The sequence below is a fragment of the Pararge aegeria genome, chromosome 21 (genome assembly GCF_905163445.1).
Source record: "Pararge aegeria chromosome 21, ilParAegt1.1, whole genome shotgun sequence".
Lineage (NCBI taxonomy): Eukaryota > Metazoa > Arthropoda > Insecta > Lepidoptera > Nymphalidae > Pararge > Pararge aegeria.
Genome location: NC_053200.1, coordinates 8,741,040 through 8,761,381, shown reverse-complemented (window position 1 = coordinate 8,761,381; position 20,342 = coordinate 8,741,040). Strand labels below are relative to the sequence as shown.

Here is a 20,342-nt window from a genome sequence, read left to right as displayed (position 1 = left end):
TGGAACATGCTAAATTGATTTTTTTAGTCCTACTTTACTCTCCATTTGTCTATGCGATTCCAACATAACAAAAGCAGAATTCCGATCTAAACTTAAAACAATTTCTAATAATAATTTATTTCGTGAGACAAGTGACAATATTACACGGCAATAAATTACCACACACATACAAAATAATAGAGGAGGAGTTGTTTGAAATAAACTGTGATATTTGAAACACCACCACTCTTAGATCCCTGAGAATAGTACAATTTATCCGCAAAGCATGAAGGATGGTAGATCCATGTTAAATGGTTGTACGGAATCCGTGGCGATCTGCAGCAATCCACAACAATTACTGTCAAATACTGGCAACTGATCTATTGTACAGTTAAGGCCTGGAGCCTATGCAGGCAGTATTATATTTTATGGTGAAACTGGCTGGTACCCACGGCATCGGACCCTTGGAATTTTAGTTTCTGTTTACTTCAGAACTGTATTTTTAGTCCAACGGTGACGGTCTAAATTTTGTGGCGGATTACCATAAAACAATATGTCAGACCGTACTCTACTACTTATGTGTCGGATTAAATTTGTACCAGTACACTTTTGGTGGCTTATATCTTTAAATCATTGTACTTTACACGAATTTGATAATTTAAAATACTTAAATTTTTATTGTTGCTATTGTTAATAAATATGCTAGGTATTTTACGCTACTATTTTGGAAAAAAATGATTGGAGCAGTGAACCAAAATGTTCAAAAAAGAAGGATTTAAATTATATGGATTGAGCTTTTTAAAATAAACAAAAAAAATATGTAACTGTTCAATTAATTTCATCTTGTTTCATAAACTTTGTCTTTGTGTAACTCAGTGTTGTCTCCTAGTCTCGTTTAAATGTTTATTTATCTAACAAAATAGCGTTAGAGTCATCGCAGAACTAATTTAATAAAGGATCTGTTTACGATGTTCGACATTTACAGTGATAAATTGGCGCCTTATTGTATCACTAGGGGTGTAAGGGGGAGGCTAGTGCCAGTCAGCCTCCCAAAATGCCAACCTCACCTGCACGTGGTGCACCCTGCCGTCTAACCGACGAGGCTCTGGCGACCGACAAGTGGCGGTATAACTACTTCAAATTGGCTAGACTGAATAAATGGCACAGACCGGTGTCGGGCAGCAGCGACGCCGGTGCGATCAGTCTAGCCCTGCGATGACCAACCCGCCTGCCCAGCGTGGTCATTACCGGGCAAATCTTTGTATGAATGGAGAAAAGAAAGCCACAGCCCCTAGTCCCCGGCAGCCCCGCTATTCCTGGCTCTGGCAGCGGTTATGGTAACGGCGGGGCAAGGGGTGTCAAGAATCTCCGGAAGAGATTCCGCTGCCAAACCCGACGACTGGACCTGGCAACGTATAACGCACGCACGTTGAGGACCGATGAGAAGTTAGTCGAGCTGGAAGAAGCAGTGAGCAAGTTGCGCTGGAGTATCATGGGTTTATCTGAAATCCGTAGAGAGGGGGAGGATACGATAATCCTAAAATCCGGCAACTTGTTCTACTACCGGGAGGGCGAACAACAGTCCCAAGGTGGTGTCGGATTCATCGTCCACAAATCCCTTGTCAACAACATTGTTCGAGTCGAAAGCGTGTCGAGCAGGGTAGCGTACCTTGTACTCAGAATAACCAAACGGTATTCCCTGAAGGTTATACAGGTCTACGCACCCACAACTGCGCACTCCGACGAGGAAGTAGAGGCATTGTATGAGGATATTTCGAAAGCCATACATGCCTCGAAAACCTACTACAGTGTTGTGATGGGGGATTTCAACGCGAGGCTGGGCAAGCGAAGCGGTGCAGAGCTGAGAGTGGGGCAATTTGGATATGGGCAACGGAACGAACGGGGCCAAATGCTGGCCGACTTTATGGAGAAGGAGGGCCTCTTTATGATGAACTCCTTTTTCGAAAAGCGGCCGCACAGGAAATGGACCTGGCTGAGCCCCGATGGTTCGACGAGAAATGAGATCGACTTTATCATGTCGACCAAACGGCATATATTCAATGATGTCTCTGTGATCAACAGGGTGAAAACCGGGAGCGATCACCGTATGGTAAGAGGCACATTGAATATAAATGTAAAGCTGGAAAGGGTCAGACTGGTAAAGTCTACGCTCCGGCCTACTCGTGCTCATATCCAAAACCCCGAGAGCTTTCAACTGGAGCTGCAAAACCGGTTTGATTGCCTGGACTGCGATTCTGTGAACGATCTTAACAACAGGCTTGTGGAAACTGTCCATACGGTTGGGTCCAAGTTCTTTAAGACCCACCGTAAACATAGAACCAAAAAGTTCTCAGCCCATACACTCGGGCTTATGGAGAAGAGACAAGAAATGAGACTACAGTCTTCAAAAGATGCGTCTGAATATCGGCGTATTAATAGACAGATCTCGAAGTTGCAGACGAAAGACTTGCGACACTTTAACACTGAGAAAATTAAAGTCGCCATTGAGCGCAACAAAGGCTCGAAAGTGTTCGCAAGAGATCTGTCTATCGGACAGAGCCTGTTGACTCGCCTGAAGACTGACAATGGTAGTCTCATATCTTCTAAACCAGAGATCCTGAGTGAGGTTGAGAAATTCTATGGACAGTTATACACCTCAACACAAAAGCCTGTTGAAAGTTTGGCTAAAGACCCTAGAGCCAAATTGACCCGACACTTCACTGAAGATATCCCGGACGTCAGCCTTTACGAGATTAGTATGGCTCTCAAACAACTTAAGAACAACAAGGCACCGGGTGATGACGGAATCACAGCAGAACTCCTGAAAGCGGGTGGAAAACCGATACTTAAAGTCCTTCAGCGGTTGTTCAATTCCGTCATTCATCAAGGCACAACGCCAGAGGCATGGCACAGGAGCGTGGTTGTTCTGTTCTTCAAAAAAGGTGATAATACCTTGCTGAAGAACTACAGACCTATCTCGCTGTTGAGCCATGTCTACAAGTTGTTCTCAAGAGTCATTACGAATCGTCTCGCGAATAGGTTCGACGACTTCCAGCCTCCTGAACAAGCCGGTTTCCGAAAGGGCTTCAGTACCATAGACCACATACATACGCTGCGGCAGGTTATACAGAAGACTCAAGAGTATAACCGGCCACTTTGCTTAGCGTTTGTGGACTATGAGAAAGCCTTTGATTCGGTGGAAACCTGGGCTGTGTTAAGGTCACTGCAGAGATGCCGAATTGACTACCGGTACATCGAAGTTTTGAAGTGTTTGTACAAAAACGCCACTATGTCAGTCCGTATACAGGACCAGACTACGAAACCGATCCAACTGCAGCGAGGAGTGCGACAGGGAGATGTTATCTCCCCGAAGCTGTTTACCGCTGCGTTGGAGGACGTTTTTAAGCTTCTGGATTGGAACGGGCTTGGCATCAACATTAACGGCGAGTACATCACTCAACTTCGGTTTGCCGACGATGTAGTCATAATGGCAGAGACTCTGGAAGACCTTAATGCGATGCTCAATGACCTCAGCAGAGTTTCTCAACAGGTGGGCCTTCGTATGAACATGAGCAAGACGAAAATTATGTCTAACGCTCATGTTGCGCTCCACCCAATAATTGTTGGGAACTCTGCACTCGAAATTGTAGACGAGTATATATACCTAGGACACACGATCCAGTTAGGTAGGTCCAATTTCGAGAAAGAGGTAAACCGCCGAATCCAACTCGGATGGGCAGCGTTCGGGAAACTTCGTGACATCTTCTCGTCCAAAATCCCCCAGTGCCTGAAGACTAAAGTCTTCGAACAGTGCGTGTTGCCAGTGATGACTTACGGATCAGAGACATGGTCGCTAACTATGGGCCTCATAAGAAGGCTCAGAGTCACTCAGCGGGCGATGGAGAGAGCTATGTTAGGAGTATCTCTACGTGATCAAATCAGAAATGAGGAGATCCGTAGAAGAACTAGAGTTACCGACATAGCTCAGCGAGTTGCGAAGCTGAAGTGGCAATGGGCGGGGCACATAGCTCGGAGAACCGATGGACGTTGGGGTCTTAAGGTGCTGGAATGGCGACCCCGCACCGGTAAACGCAGCGTAGGTCGGCCCCAAACGAGGTGGACAGATGACATCAGGCGAGTAGCTGGGAGCCGTTGGAGGCAAGCGGCCCAGGACCGTGCATTGTGGAACTCCCTACAAAAGACCTATGTCCAGCAGTGGACGTCAATTGGTTGAGATGATGATGATGATGATGATTGTATCACTTGGTAAGGTTTTTACTTGTATGAATTTTAAAGTTAGAAAGTTCTTTTTTAAATTGATTTACTTTTCTTAGTTTATTGTTACTAAAATATTTAAGGTTTCTATTTATATGCTAAAGTGCCCAAGAACGATGCTATTTCTAAGATTATTCTTATTAATTGTTTGATGAAGAATCTTCTAAAAATCACTTTCTTTTCTTCAATCTCAAATAAATCAAAAGAAGGGCATTTTTTGATTTTCATAGTGCTACTAAGAATTCGAACATTGTCGTTTAATATTTATGTTTTCTAATCACTTTACTGAATAGTAATCGCGCTGGGAAGTCGGAAGGCACAAATTGTCATAATTTAATATGAAATGAAAATTATTCAATGGAATATTAAATAACCGATTGAAGGCAACGTATATTTCAAGTTATCATATTAGCGATTGTGTGGTCTAACTGCACGATAAATCATGGCTTTAGGCCACGCGGGGCTACACGTCGGGGAAACTAGACAGTCCAGTCACGCCTGGAGCTTAACAAATCAGATCTTTGAATATGGAATCTAGAAATAAATTTTAAATCTGCATTGCATGCGTTAACTTATGCTTTTTCGAAAGGCGTAAACAGAATGTACTCTTATTCTAATTTATGCAACGGTATATTATAGCATACAAGCTGCTACCATCGATTTCGCCCGCGTTATTTTTTGGGGTCTTTAAAATTCTGCATGAAATGTTCATTTGCTTGGATTTCCAAAGTTGGCTCCCAGTGAGTATCCAAAATACTATGCTATCTCAAGGCAATATGCTATTAAGATTGGTTTTATTGCTAAGCTTTCTTACTTTAAATTACGCGGGAAGGATCCCCGGAGGTTTTCCGAAATGAAATTTCGTAATGATTGTTCCTGTGACTGACCCAACAATAAAACAGACATACTTTCGGATTTATAATTGTAGTAATATAGATAATATTTAACATGCGCCTAAGTGTGAATTAAGCTGGTCGAATGCGCTTTTCTGTTCACTCTTGACTTGTAGGAACCCATATTATAGATAACTGCGATGACGGAAACCGGAAGCTGGAATAAAACTTCCGATATTTGCTGAAAGAAACGACTAAGTCCCACGAAGAGTTTTAATAGGTTCCGATAAAGGTACATACTTCATTTGAAGCTGAAAACGTAAATAAATTGATAGTGAGAAATCCGATATGTAAAAAGAAAAAAGTTTTAAGTTATATATAAGATATATATTTTTCACCACCTGTTTGTTCACGCTCATGTCGTCTTAATCTCAAGGTTGCCTGGCCGCCTTTTGTATTCTACCTCCATGCTTTTATTTCTATTCTTTTTTTTTATTTCCCTAATTTTGTAATAGTGTACAAATAAAGAGTAAAAATAAAAACAGAAATAATGAACGTTCAATTCGCAGTCCTAACCAGTACGCTATTACCGCTACAAGTAGCGATATGTAGCCTTACCAGTAATAAATAAATCCAGTGGTTCACTCACAAGAACTTATTAAATTAAATGTTAATGAATAATATGGGGTAACTAAATATTGAAATAACACGTTATCAGTTATATCATTGATACTCTATACTTTATTTAAGTTTTAGAATGCATTGGCCAATTGATTGCAGCAATTTTAACTAGAAACTTGGCAATTACTAATCATTGCCTGTCATTAGACGTTTCAACATGATCAAGATAGGTACTCTATCATTTCATATTCCCCTTTTCATGCAAATCAATGAAGATAATTATAAGTAAAATCGGAAGTCAGCCATCAAACTGTGTCATAGACAATTTACATAGACAATGCATAGACAATTTTCAGCATAGCTTTTATTAGTATAATCATAGGACCAAGCCGAAAAGCATCGCCAATGAGCAGAGCAACACTTCGCAACGCATGCATGGTACATGTTTTGCAACGTACTGTTCTATGTCGATCAACCTGAGGAATATAGGTGTTAAGCCTCATGTGTCTGTAATTACATCGGGAATCATGCCCTTCAGATCGCAAAAATGAAAAAATGCTGTTCGACGGCAAATAAAAATGGTGGTAGTAAAAAGGCAAGGCAAAGTAAAAAAGGCTTGTTAAAAGTATCAGCTATCTAACTCCAAAAGTAATAAGTAAAGTGAAATTCAGTATTTTTCTTTTTTTTGTTCTTTTCGTCTACAAGTAGTCAGACTCACTTAGGGCAGAACCCTGCAAATTAACAAAAAATCTTAACAAGTATTCATGCCAACAAAGCTGTCGAGTACTTCACCCTGTTTCAGTTGTCTGATTCTTTCTACAGTATGTTGTCTCTTTCAGCGTATTGGAATCAGCAGACGTCCCCGATCTATTCAGACGTCCGATTTAACATGAAATAAATAGGTGTATAGGGTTACACCTATTTATTTAATGTTAAATTTTAATAGGTACTATTCCATAATTTTTATTCAGGTAGGTATTAATTTCTTCAATACGACTCGTTTAAAAATATGATAATTTGAATTTAACATTAAATATTGCGAAGCGGTGATGGCCCAGGTCGACTTCACTTTCGGTGGTCCGAGTTCGAATCCCAGTTCGTACCTCGAAGTTATGTGCATTTTAAGCAATTGAAATATCAATTGCTTCAACGGTGAAGGATGAAGGATGAAGGAAACCCGCATACCCTTAGGTATGCGGGTTTCCTTCATCCTTCCTTCATCCTCACGATGTTATCCTCCAAACACCTTTAAGAACATTATGCAGAAGTCTTAACTTCTGCATAATGTTCTTAAAGGTGTTTGGAGTCCACATATACGAACTGGGCCATCGTGGTGGAGTGCCCTGTAGTGGGCCGGTGATATGATGATGATGAATAAACATGGGTTAGCAATTTAAGTTAATAATTGAGGTTTGTCTGCAAACAATGTGTTGTAAATAAAGTAGACAAATAATGCCAATTTTCCAATATAATATGCCAATTATAAATTAATTTTTAAAATGACCTAATCTGGAATGTATTCTTCAATTCAAGTTGATTAACAGCGAAAACTTAACTAACCAATAAATAAAATACTTACTAGATAGTATGATAATATCAGTTAAAAAGTGCCCTTGGGTATTAAGATCCCACCCACAATAATTGAGGGACCGATTTTATTGTAATCTGGTTCAAAAACCAATGTTAATATGCCTATGCACCGAAGAAGCAATAAAAGTGGTAGCATATCTTATTTTAAGTTTTACACTCATAATTATAACAAAAGTTTTAATCAATATTTTTAAACACAAAACATAACTAAAAGTATAAAGAAAAGTCGGTAATTATTTCTCTTAGGTATTTTAAGCGACTACACATTATTAGACATTTATTGATAGAAGGCTAGGCTAAATCATCTTCGACGAAGGGGTTTTAAATTGTACCTACTGTTTTTCCACATCCAACGTTCTGTGTGTAGTTCTGTGTTTGACCACCATAACATTTTTTTCTATGAATATATATCTACTTAAATGAAGTAGATCTTTTTGAATAAAGAATTTTCGATTTGATATTAATTGTGTCATAGACGCTGCACAGTTAATATACGAAACTGAGACATCTCGTAAAGATAACGCTATCCGCCACTAGATGGCGCTTCTTAAAAAGTGATTAATAATCCTAATCTTAGTTTGGCATACGCTTAATTAACCCAATGATGTATTTTTTTGCAAATTAGTTACCTAATTTGTATTTATCTCCGACATTATTTTCTTAGCAAGAAGGTTTACATCCCATTGTCTAGAAAGATTATCTACTATCAGCCGTTTATATTTAATAGGATTTCAGATTATCTCTTTATAAACATTTAGTATTAGTTGGTATGAATAATTCAACTTACATACCTTACAGGAGCCCTGCACGCAAATCGCTCGGAAGCCAGGCTTCGTACATGGAGTGCCATCGGTCACTAAAGCCAAGGACGCGTAGAACTGCTGCCCGCGAGGCCGACAGTTCAGGACACATGGCGCATTCCCTGGTATAGATATATTATGTTAATTAATTAAAAAAAAACTTTTACTGTCGCACTTAACCATTCAAATTTAACTAACAAATGTTATAAACAAGAATGGCGCTAGGTTAAACAGTAAATCTCGCATAGAGTTTCTTTGCTCACGGTACGATTTCTTCTAGGTATCTCCTATCGCAAGCTATCCTAAGAAACTTCGCTCCAATAAATATAACCCACGGCTAAAAAACTTCATGTGATGCTCATTGCGACATAATAATTTCTTGTTGTGTTTTTAGGTTAGTCTCGTCTTAAGGTGATAACTGCGTAATGTGTTGAACTTCCTATTCTTCGTTGCCGGGATCTGCATTTACTATACTTCAATCAAATAAGCGAAGCGTTACCTACCTACATTGTAAATATTTAAAACAAGATTGCTGCTATCTTGTAATCAATATATTACGAAGCTACAGTAAGTACACCTATTTCTTAATTTATAAACGACTAACAAAAAAGGAGGGGTTATAAATTCGAATGTCCCTTTTGATTGTCATCTCAAAATCTGTCTTTAATAAACCGATTTGACATGTTTGAAAGAGAATACGTCTTAACTGGTCCAATTTTCATCAGGTCAAGATTTATTGGAGAGATCCTGGAGAAATCGAGGGAACTCTTCAAATATTATGTATAATATATCACCAGATCGTTAAGTGATGATGAAGACAACGGACAGACTGCGGAACTACACAATAACAAGTATTGCATGGGTTGCAATTCGATTATGGTATATGCTTGGTAAATAATTTATGCTCCAGGATTAAGGATCTGATGGTGAATGTGTTGCCGGGAGAATTCCACAACCATTAACGTCCCGGCTTTGGGAAAGCAAAAATTAATAAAAGGTACAAAAAAAATCGTCAAAATAAAAAACGAATTGTTATAAAAAAATCAAAAAGTTTAAGTTTAAAGTAAAAGTTAAATGTAGATAGTTACTGGTACTTTCCTTGCTTCTGTATGTACTTATAAAAGGAAATACGAAGTATAGTATGATCTCTGGGTTTCTTACCAGGGTATGCATACAGCTTCAGTGGGGTACCCATATAGATACACTAGCAGGTAAACTAAGCTCGGCTGCCTACGCCGTCAGGAAAATTAGACAGATTACTGACGTAGAAACAGCAAGACTTGTTTACTTCGCGTACTTTCATAGTGTGATGTCTTACGGGATCTTATTATGGGGCAAAGCTGCTGATATTGAAACTATATTCATATTGCAGAAAAGAGCTGTACGGTCAATATATAAACTTAAATCACGTGAATCCCTCCGGGAAAAATTTAAAGAAATTGGTATACTTACGGTAGCCTCACAATACATTTATAACAATATAGTATTTGTAAGACAACATATTAGTCTTTATAAACAAAAAGTGGATATAAACAGTCGACTTACAAGAAATGGTCATAAATTAGTGACATCTGCATATCGTCTCCGAAAGGTGCAGAAGTCATTTGTGGGATTGAGTATACGCTTTTATAATATGATTCCTAAGGTAATTTTGGACCTACTAATGCATAAGTTTAAAGAATGTGTTAAAACACATTTATTACAGCGAGGTTATTATACAATTGATGAGTTTCTTAATGACAAGGTTGCTTGGAAGCATCCGGCTCCGCTTTCATCTCTTACAAGATAGAAAAATGAATGTTAAAATATAAAATGTAAATTTTTGATGTTGGAAAAGAGCAACTGCTGAGTTTCTTGCCGGCTTCTTCTCGGTAGAATCTGCCTTCCGAACCGGTGGTAGAGTCACTACACACGGACAAACTTGACGTTTCAAAAGTGCTTGTATTAGGCCTACTTGAAATAAATGAATTTTGAATTTTTTGAATTTTTTTTGCAAGAAAACTACATAAAACGGCAAAAATCCCCCTCTTATACGATTTATATTAAAATTTTAGGGTAGGCAGTGCTTTTGTGCATGTATGAAGTGCACGCCACTGGTGTGATCTATGATTGAATAAAGATCGGTTTTTTAATCAATTTCTGTTTTCATTATAAATTTCATATAATACTGACCGTCGACATACGGCGCCCATGTGTAGAACCTCCCCCGGAAGGGTCTGCGGTCGTAAACCGCACACTGCTCGGCTCTGGGGTCCCGAACCGGACCCGGACATGGCTGAAAAATTAAATCATACATCAGGTATTGGAAATTAGGTCTTGTTTAATAAGCTCTTGTCGGTGTAGTATTAAATTTATTACGACCAAAAATATGGCCCCTTTTTGCATCATATAGACTTTTATTTTAAGTAAATAATTTCAAATTCCAAAATCGTTTGGCAAGTTGCAGCCCCATAGAAGCGTTCGTAGATATATAATGTTTCCATTACTGCGAGGTGATAATGTAGCCAAATTTTTTGTCTTAAAACTAATAAAAGGAGGGTTAAGAGCCCACAATTTATAGAGCCGGGTATTTTTTTTGTTTTCACTATCCCACGGTAAATTAATTCATTAGCTATTATGAACTCGAGCGCCAGTTATAAAGAGCCTAGAGGATACTGTGATCGCTGCTCCAAATCAGTACTTACCGCTGTGTTACACTCGTGGTAGCGGCGAGTGAGGCCAGCGCAATCCGGTGCGTTTACAACGCCGGCGTTTCGAGCACGCCTTATGCGATCTGCGCTTCTTCCGAGTTTTCTTCTTTTTCTGCTGCGTCGCCATCTGTAAATTAGACCGATCTTATTAGCTATTCAGGATTTTAAATGGATTTGGCAAAAGTAAAATCACTGATCACTCTCCGCACGGGGTGAAAAACGCAAGCTTCCCAACTCCAGGCACTGGAAATCGAACCCAAATCCTCGTGATTTCTAGTTGAACATACTAACCACCACACGAATGGGGCGATATCTATACTTAATTAAAAAGTTGTCAAATTAATAACAAGAGTCATGGTCATCATTGCTTTTTAAACTTTAATTAAAATTACTCATACACCCTCGGTACGGTATATGTAAATGAACTGAACATTATGTATGGAAATAGATCCCTAAAGTACAGACATGTGGAAAAGTTGTTAACTGTGTTAATTTAATTTAAATAGTGCTTTTTTACAGAAACTACATTCAGAGGAAATGCAGGACCGTTTGGGAACATGGAATCGGCGAAAAATCCTTTCGTCTATAGAATAATTCACAGAAAGTAACATAGAATATGTTGTTTTATTTATGGAACTAGCTGACCCGCGCAACTTCGTCTGCACTAAATTGTATAATTTCTGTAATATGTGGTGTGGTAAGTTTACTTCTATAAGTACACGGTTCTTAAACTATAAGAATATTACTTTACGTTATACCCTATATTATACTACTTATCTATTACCCTATATTACCCTATATTATCTTATAATATTTCAAATATCATTTAATAAGAATTTAGTATAATATAGCCCCCTGTAATTTCTTCCTAGTTGTCCCTCGGTGGTTTAGTGATTAATACGTTCAATTATGGATTACAAGGTCTTAGGTTCGAATTCCGGGCCGGACCACAAATTGTTTGGTATTATGTGTTTAATTATGCCGTGAGTTAGAAAATAGGCGGTGACAACCCCGGTCTGTCGGAGACCACGTTAAGCTAACGGTTCTTAATATTTAAGATGATATTGATAACAGTCGTTAAAGCCCACCAAACCGCATTGGAGCAGCGTAGTGGGTTTGTGCTCTAAATCTGTCTCACCTATGACAAAGGAGGGCTATGCCCAGTGGAAGTTAATAGGCTACGTATGATGATGATGAATAAAATTTCACATTCACGTTTTTAGGAATTTATTCTTAAGCACTGTTGGCGTGGAATGTACAGGGCATATCATACCTACATATCATTTCGAAGGTATTGTTTCAGCCCATCGCCAGGGTCGATCCCACCGCGGCAGGGCGCCAAGACTTTTGTCTAGTAATTAATATTATGAAACTGTTACATCACAGTAAGACGCCCACAGTAATTACTTGGTCTATGATACGTTTTTTTGAACTTGGTAGTCATTCCATTGTTCACTTTCAAATAAAGTATTTCACATACATATGTATGTATATAATCGAAGTGCTTGGAAGCTTTCCTCCCTTAAAGTTTTCATATTTATATGATCATCATCGAACGGTCGACTGGCGCAGTGAGCATTTACCCTACTTTCTGAGTCCAAGGCCGTGGGTTCGATTCCCACAACTGGGAATGTTTTTCAGTGTCTGGGTGTTTATCTGTATATTATAAGTATTTATGTGTACCTATTATATTGATGTGTACCTATTATATTCATAAAAAAATATTCATCAGCTATCTTAGTACCCATAACACAAGCTACGCTTACTTTGGGGCTAGATGGCGATGTGTGTATTGTCGTAGTATATTTATTTATTATTATTTTAGTGTTTGGTGGTTATCTGTATATTATAGTTATTTATGTATAGTATTCATAAAAATATTCATGTCATGCTGTGTTAAGGTCTCTGCAGAGATGCCGAATTGACTACCAGTACATCGTTGACGTACAGTACGAAAACACCACAATGTCAGTCCAGACACACAAACAAGACTACGAGGCCGATCAAATTGAAGCGAGGGATGTTATATCCCCGAAACTGTTTACCGCTGCGTTGGAGGACGTATTTAAGCTTCTGGATTGGAACGGGCTTGGCATCAACATCAACGGCGAGTACATCACTCAACTTCGGTTTGCTGAGGATGTAGTCATAATGGCAGAGACTCTGGGTGACCTTAATACGATGCTAAATTACCTTAGGAGAGTTTCTCAACCTACAGTGTGGGCCTACATATGAACATGAGCAAGGCGAAAATTATGTCTAACGCTCATGTTCCGCTCCACCCGTGATAGTCGGGAACTCTGCACTCGAAATTGTAGACGAATGCATATACCTAGGACACACGATCCAATTAGGTAGGTCCAATTTCGAGAAAGAGGTGAACCGCCTAATCTAACTCGGACGGGCAGCGTTCGGAAAGCTTCGTGACATCTTTTCCTCCAAAATCCCTCAGTGCCTGAAAACCAAAGTCTTCGAACAGTGCGTGTTGCCACTGATGACTTACGGATCAGAGACGTGGTCGCTAACTATGGGCATGATAAGAAGACTCAGAGTCACTCAGCGAGCGATGGAAAGAGCTATGTTAGACAAAGCGAGTACATTCTTACTAATAGTTAAACTAAATATTCACATCTCTTTGACGCTATGAAAGCAGCATTAAATGTACACCATGCTGAGTTTCGTTAATTTTATTTGTATTTTACAATACTAATGACGCATGACCCCAAATGAAATGATCGTAAAATGATCAAAACGATCGGTTCCGATCATAAAACCGATTGTTAAAACTAATTTCAATTTACCACGGATCAATCGCTGCGATGTTTAGCGGTTGCTTGTTTGTGGTGAGAATCAATTTGGGTAAGCCGATTTTATGGACAATATTGTTTGAAGCGTTATAAATATTGGAAACAATAGCGATGAATGCATCTGGTGAGAATCAGAATGTTATGTTCCTAAACACGTTATGGTTATTAAATTCTGCAAATCGAATTATGCAAACCGCATTAGCACTGTTAATAATATGCATACAATTTTTTTTTACAAATACGTTTTTTTTGTCCCTTACAAACTTAATTAATAATTTTAGAAGTATGCGATATAATCCTATTTAGAATATTTAATTTCTAATATAATATAGGAAATAATCTCAGTTCTGCCTTTAGAAATAATACAGCAGAATGATTAACATAATTCAGTATTGACGACGAATCTAAACTTCTTGTTTAATTGGAGATGGAATTGGACGTAATTTGCTTCGAGTATGAAAATTCAACAATATGTGACCTTCAATAAAAAGTGACAAGTAGATTTTCCTTCCTGACATTATTGTATTGTTGTTACAGCGGCAAAAAAATGCATCATGTGTGAAAATTTAAACTGTGCAACTATGACAGTTTATGAGATATAGCCTGGTAACACACGGACAGATAGACAGACACGTGGCTAAGTAATAGTACCGTTTTACCCTTCGGGTATGGAACTCTAAAAAACATCTCATCAAATTTATTACCACACTACGTTGCCTTGTTAACACGACGTTCGAACATAGATTAAAACGATACACACTGACTCAGCGCAATCTCTAATGATCCCACACATTCACGTACAAAAATTCGAAAACCTTAGCAAACAAAAAGATAACAATCGTACATTAGCGAAAGGGCCATAAATTATTGTAGGCGTCAATCAAAAGATGCGGCCGTAAATAGTTGTAAGTTGTATCTCATACGAGCTTGTTCCGTATTCCGATGAATATTACCTTAATTTGGTATGTTGGTACGTAAAAAGGGCGTCCAGGGTCACATGTAAAGCCTTTTGACTTGTAATGATTGGTTCTGATGGCGAAACCTCTAATGAATGGTTCCCAGATGCACAGTCAAAATTGTAAGAAACTGGGCAAGTTATTTCTGTATAACACTCGATGTGCTATACACCATATTTGACTTTAAAATTTAGTGGCTGTATTAAAAGTACTATAAATAATAAAAAGTTAGCCCTGAACTGCAATCTCACCTGATGGTACTCGTAAGTTAAGATCTGACCTGAGATGCTAACGGGCTAAGCTGTTATGTGTACGCAAGTTATACTTAACCCATACCCTAAATCGGTTTCTTAACGGAACGGTCTTTGTTGGTAAGATGATACCTTACCACTACGAAACAGTGGCGTGCACAGGGTTTTTGACCAGGGTATGCATAAAGAAGGCAGATGCCATACAATGGAATAATCTTTCGCATTAATGAGTTATACAAACATTTTAGGGTATGCAGAGCTTTTGTGCATATATGAAGTGCACGCCACTGCTACATTCGAGACCAGAGAATATTTAGAAATATAAATTCTTAATTTGGTCCGGTGATCGAGCCCAGGCCCGCCTTTTATAAGATTATAGGGCCATCACTGCGCCCCGGAAGTTGACAAATCTTCACTTACTTACTTTTCTTCTGGCCCACTTACTCATTTACTTACTATAGAAAGAATGAAATCATTACTTGAAGAAATGTTAAGTTATGTGAATCCCGTTGATTCTTTTGCTGTTTTTCCGTGGCTGAACTAAACTTGGCCAAATTTTCACAAAATTTGAAATTCCTGGAGGATTCCTGAATATAGGATTATTTCTTTCCCAGGAAAGTCACAGTTATTTTGGGATTTAAAAAAAAACTAAAAGAAACGCGGATATAGGCGCAGGCAACAGCTAGTAAGGAACATTTTTGTATTGTAAATCCCTTAGGTAATTGTCAAAAACCGTGTATTAGTTGAGCTCATATAAAATTTCCCATTTTTTTAAAAAATATGTTTGGGTTTTAGTAGCTTTCCAAAATAAAACCTTTAAGCTACATGCAATGTTTGCGATTGCTTACAATCCCAACTGATGCGATGATATATACTAATTTGGAAGTGGTTAACCTAGAAAAGGCCGGATAAGGAATTTATCGCTGGTCATCTTTGATCGTCAAACAATCGCTTGTTAAAAGCAACTGTGATTAGGTTTGCAATAAATCTAATGACGTCGTCTCTAATTTTCTTTTTCTTATCTTCGGTAATATTATTTTGTGTTGTAATTAAAAGAACCCCTTAAAGCCCATTGCCATTAAACTTTTTTTCACTATCAACGTCTCTTATTGTCTGTTTCTTATCAAAGATAACAATAATATTCTGTAATTTAATTAAAACAACTCCGAAAAGTGTCTCAATTACTAATAAACTAATAAACTATGAGTGATAGATTTATTACAAGATATACATAGATAGATAGAGTAAAAATATAGGACGAATATTAAGTACCTACAACCAAAAACCATATTTTATATGGGGCAGAAAAGCAAATCAGATATAGCTAAAAGAGTAAATAGCTATATAATTAAAAGAAAACTCCACGTAATATTCGAACTTAAAGAAAAACTCACCGTAAATTATACATCCAATAAAACTTACGTGAACATAAAACGCGTCCTCAAAAAAAAAAAAATCTTACGCACTAAATTTTAAATTAGTTGGTATTTATTTTTCAATACAGATGTTGCTGGTAAATTATGATATCTCGAACACAAAGACTGGCTGTGTCGTCCCTCATACTGAGTTCAGTTTGATTGCCCCTACTATCAATTTCTTACTCTATTTATATTAGATTTATCATTTTCATTCGAATGTCTTCGCAATATTTTAGTAAGAAAAATAAAATCATAGCATAAATTTCTGTAGTAAAAAATTTAGACGTATAAGATGTTTTTTTTTTTTGTATTAAAAAGTATGAAAGCTCTTCCATATATAAAGCGAAAAATAAAGTATAAGGAAGTCTGAAAGTTTTGAGTTTGACTTGATCGTTCAAATGGTCGGGTAGGTCGTAATATAAGACAGATCAAAAAGTTTATTTGATAATTCCAGTTTTTAAAAAAACAGAGAGATAAATTATTATTAAGAGTACAAAAAAATGTTTTAAGGTTGTAATTACACAATAAGTAAAACCTTGAAATACAGCCAAAATTAAAAAGTTTGTCTACTCGATCTTCGAGAACCGATAGTAGGGTGCAAATAGATGGCTCTCCCGCGGTGGGCACAGGCCCTTTGTAGATCACGCGCCGTATCATTAGATATCATTGTGATCTATGATCAATGCGCCTGGGTCTCATTGCAGGGCTGACCAATTGAACTTTGTGCCTATCTCTACATACATGTTTGAAGAGTAGGAATTAAGAAAGAACGTTTTAAAGAATTTTCACCATACTTAAATTTGATTTCGATTCAAACTAATATTAAAAATGCGATTGTGTATCTGTTTATTTATTACGTACTTACATTCCGCTCAACCATAAACTAATCAAAAAGTTTGGCGCAGTCCGTTTATTCATCCTGGAGATACACATTAGATTTTGTACTGACACTTAATTGCGAAACTTTTCATAGAAGTAGCATTCTCAAAAAGGACATGAGATACCAAAACAGAAGTCTAATTAAATATGTAAAGTAGCAAAGTAAGTAGCAAAATAAGTAAACTAACAAAATAATTATGGACTGTGGTGGTCTTAAACACTTTATTATATTATTTGACTTTTACTATTAACTTGTATATTTTTGTTTTATTGGTAATGTAAAAACACATGTTTAATGATTTTATCTTGTACGAGAGAAAGTTTTAATAATGAAACAAAAAATTACAAAAAGAATAGAAAAGTGGTATTGAAATGTCCTCTTGGGAATTTATAATGCCAAATACTTATGCTAGTTTCCACTAACGATGAAAAAGGCAATACCAAAAGATTATCCATAGAGTTTTTTTTTAATGTGTACCTCTATGGATCTTAGGTATATGAACCTAGGCATCGCCTAAAATAAAATGATTTAGGCGATTTCTATAGAAAAAAAAACGTTTCACCAACTCTCAGGTGGTAACTATTGGTGAATGGTTAATGTATGCCTAGAAATCTCCTTGGATTACGCGTTACTTATTTTGGTATTGCCTTCTTCGTCGTTAGTGGAAACGGGCATTAGTATTTCGGGATAATTAGTCATACTACAGCAGTGATGGTGACCGCGCACTTGGTAGCTTACTTTTGGTAGAACCCTATCAACGTAGACAAGTGAAATAAAAGGAGACATTCTCTGGATAAAAGCGGGACAAACCGCAGCGTGTGAAAATCTCTCAGTGTATGACAATGATCATGATTACTTTGTGTTAATTTTAACTGGTTATAGTTTGAAATATACTATTTAAGAATCCTATTTAAGGTCGAAACTGAGACATGGTCGCTAACTATGGGCCTCATAAGAAGGCTTAGAGTCACTCAGCGGGCGATGGAGAGAGCTATGCTAGGAGTATCTCTACGTGATCAAATCAGAAATGAGGAGATCCTTTGGAGAACTACAGTTACCGACATAGCTCAGCTAGTCGCGAAGCTGAAGTGGCATTGGATAGGGCACATAGCTTGGAGAACCTGTGGACGTTGGGGTCTTAAGGTGCTGAAATACCCGCACCGGTAAACGCAGCGTAGGTCGGCCCCTAACGAGGTGGACAGATGACAAGCAAGTCGATGGGAGCCACTGGTATTGTGGACCTACGAAAGACCTATGTCCAGCAGTGGACATCGATTGGTTGAAATGATGATGATTCAAGGTCGAGTCCATCAGTTATTAACAAACAGAAAAAAAGCTTTTTGTCGACGTCTTAATTAAACGCCTATTAAATATCGGAAACTAGATAAGAAAAAGCGTTATCACTACGCTTATCTTAATACACTTACTCGTAGCGGCCGGCCCTAATAATGAAACAATTAAGACAATAGACTACAAACAATGAATCAAACGAAAACAAAAAAACATTAATCTTCCTCAAGCGTTGACTTGTTTGTTTTCCCGTGTCAAACACGAATTTGGTTTTTAGTGGGTGTCCAGAAAAGGATATATTTTAATATTATCTACAAGTATATGCTTCAGATGGGCGTTATTGATAGTTAAGTCGGCTGGATGTAAGATTTTTTTGTTTTTTTTGGTTGGTTATTACGTGTAAAATTATTTTAACTTTTGTGTTATAGAGTAAATTGTGTATTTAGAAAATAAAATAATGACTTCTTTATATAATTGGATGCGTGTTAAATAAGCAAATGTAATGGCATTGTAAGTAAAATTATAGTACTTTTTAATAAGGCATTGTGATTTGGTTTAAATGAAAATGTAATATTTCGGATATGTTATGGCTTCTATACATAATCAAATATAATGGAGATAAAATGAAAATTTTAATATTTATAATATGTTTATGGTATCATTTGAAAATGTTCACACATCATAATTACTTATCTAAACGTTTATATGAATGAATATTTACCTAAAATTATAAAAAAAAAATTTTGTAAAAGAATGTAAGTAGTATTTAGATATAGCTCAATAACTCAGGAGGATATCGCGATTATGGTAAAAAGAGAGTAGGGGCAACTAAAGAAATGCAAATGTCTTAGAATACATAATTTTGTATGTATTTATGTTATCAGAAGATACCAGTATGCTTCTATATATTATAGGCATATTGTAGTTTCCTTGCGATGATAGTAAATACTATGTAGCACTCTGATTTGCACACTCGTTTCGTGTTTTATATTAATAATTTACGGACCAAGCAAATTGTCTGATGGTAAGTGGAAAAACATAACGTATAAACAGATCAACATTTTGCAAAACATGGACGGAGCACGTTCTGTGTCCGCCAATTTGAGGCGTAAGTGTTAAGCCTCATGGGCCTATAATTGCACCGCCAGCAAACAGGCTCTTTAGATCGAAACACAGCAATGCTGTTTGGTGGTGGAGATAAGCATGGCGTAAGTACTAAGAGTGAGAGTTTAATCACAAAAAACTGTAACACTACTAAAACTCCTAATACATAGTCATGTGTACATATAGTGTTAAATTGACGGCAGATTGGATAAGTGGGCAGCGACCTTTCTGAGTCAAGGCCGTGGGTTGGAATCCCACAACTGGCAAATGTTTGTGTGATGAACATGAATGTTTTTCAGTGTCATAGAAATATTCATCAGCCATCTTAGTACCCATAAATCAAGCGCCGCTTACTTTGGGGCTAGATGGCGATGTGTGTAGTGTCGTAGTATATTAAAAAAAAATTGTTGTCTGTCTATCTATATTCGTATAGATGTTGTGGAGTCTCACCTAGTGGGATCTCTCGGTAGACAGTGCCGCTCCTGTACAGCGACTCCACCGCCGCAAGTTCGTGAGCAAGCACTCCAGACACCCCAGGAGCTCCACGCATACGTCGTTGCATTCGTTCGCGATGCTTGCGTCGTGTGAGGTTGCTGAAATCACATGCATTACGAGATTTTACTAAAAGTTTTCAACTTTTACTATTTCATCGAATTATTTGACATTCAGTCTAACTGTTCTAAAGCATCTTAATAATCATTGGCTTGTTAAAATACTTCCAAACCTTCCACTCTGCATCATGGTGGTACTACCTCTTTAACAACAATCTTCTAAACTTACTCTTTTGGTGGATGTCTGTTAAATGTGGGGACAAGCTGAATGAAGGGGGTTATTTATCTACTGTAGGT

At 37.6% G+C, this 20,342-nt stretch overlaps 1 protein-coding gene across 2 annotated transcripts in view; it reads right to left on the bottom strand.

Annotated features, from left to right (window-relative positions):
- LOC120633255 (thrombospondin type-1 domain-containing protein 4-like) overlaps positions 1 to 20,342 on the bottom strand; it is a 186,528-nt gene that overhangs the window by 77,087 nt on the left and 89,099 nt on the right. For both annotated transcript variants that reach the window (XM_039903421.1, XM_039903420.1), the window contains 4 exons: positions 19,945 to 20,087; positions 10,783 to 10,915; positions 10,271 to 10,373; positions 8,090 to 8,220 (listed from right to left, as the gene is read on the bottom strand). In XM_039903421.1, coding sequence (XP_039759355.1) covers positions 8,090 to 8,220; positions 10,271 to 10,373; positions 10,783 to 10,915; positions 19,945 to 20,087 — 510 coding nt within the window. The remainder of the gene's footprint in view (positions 1 to 8,089; positions 8,221 to 10,270; positions 10,374 to 10,782; positions 10,916 to 19,944; positions 20,088 to 20,342) is intronic.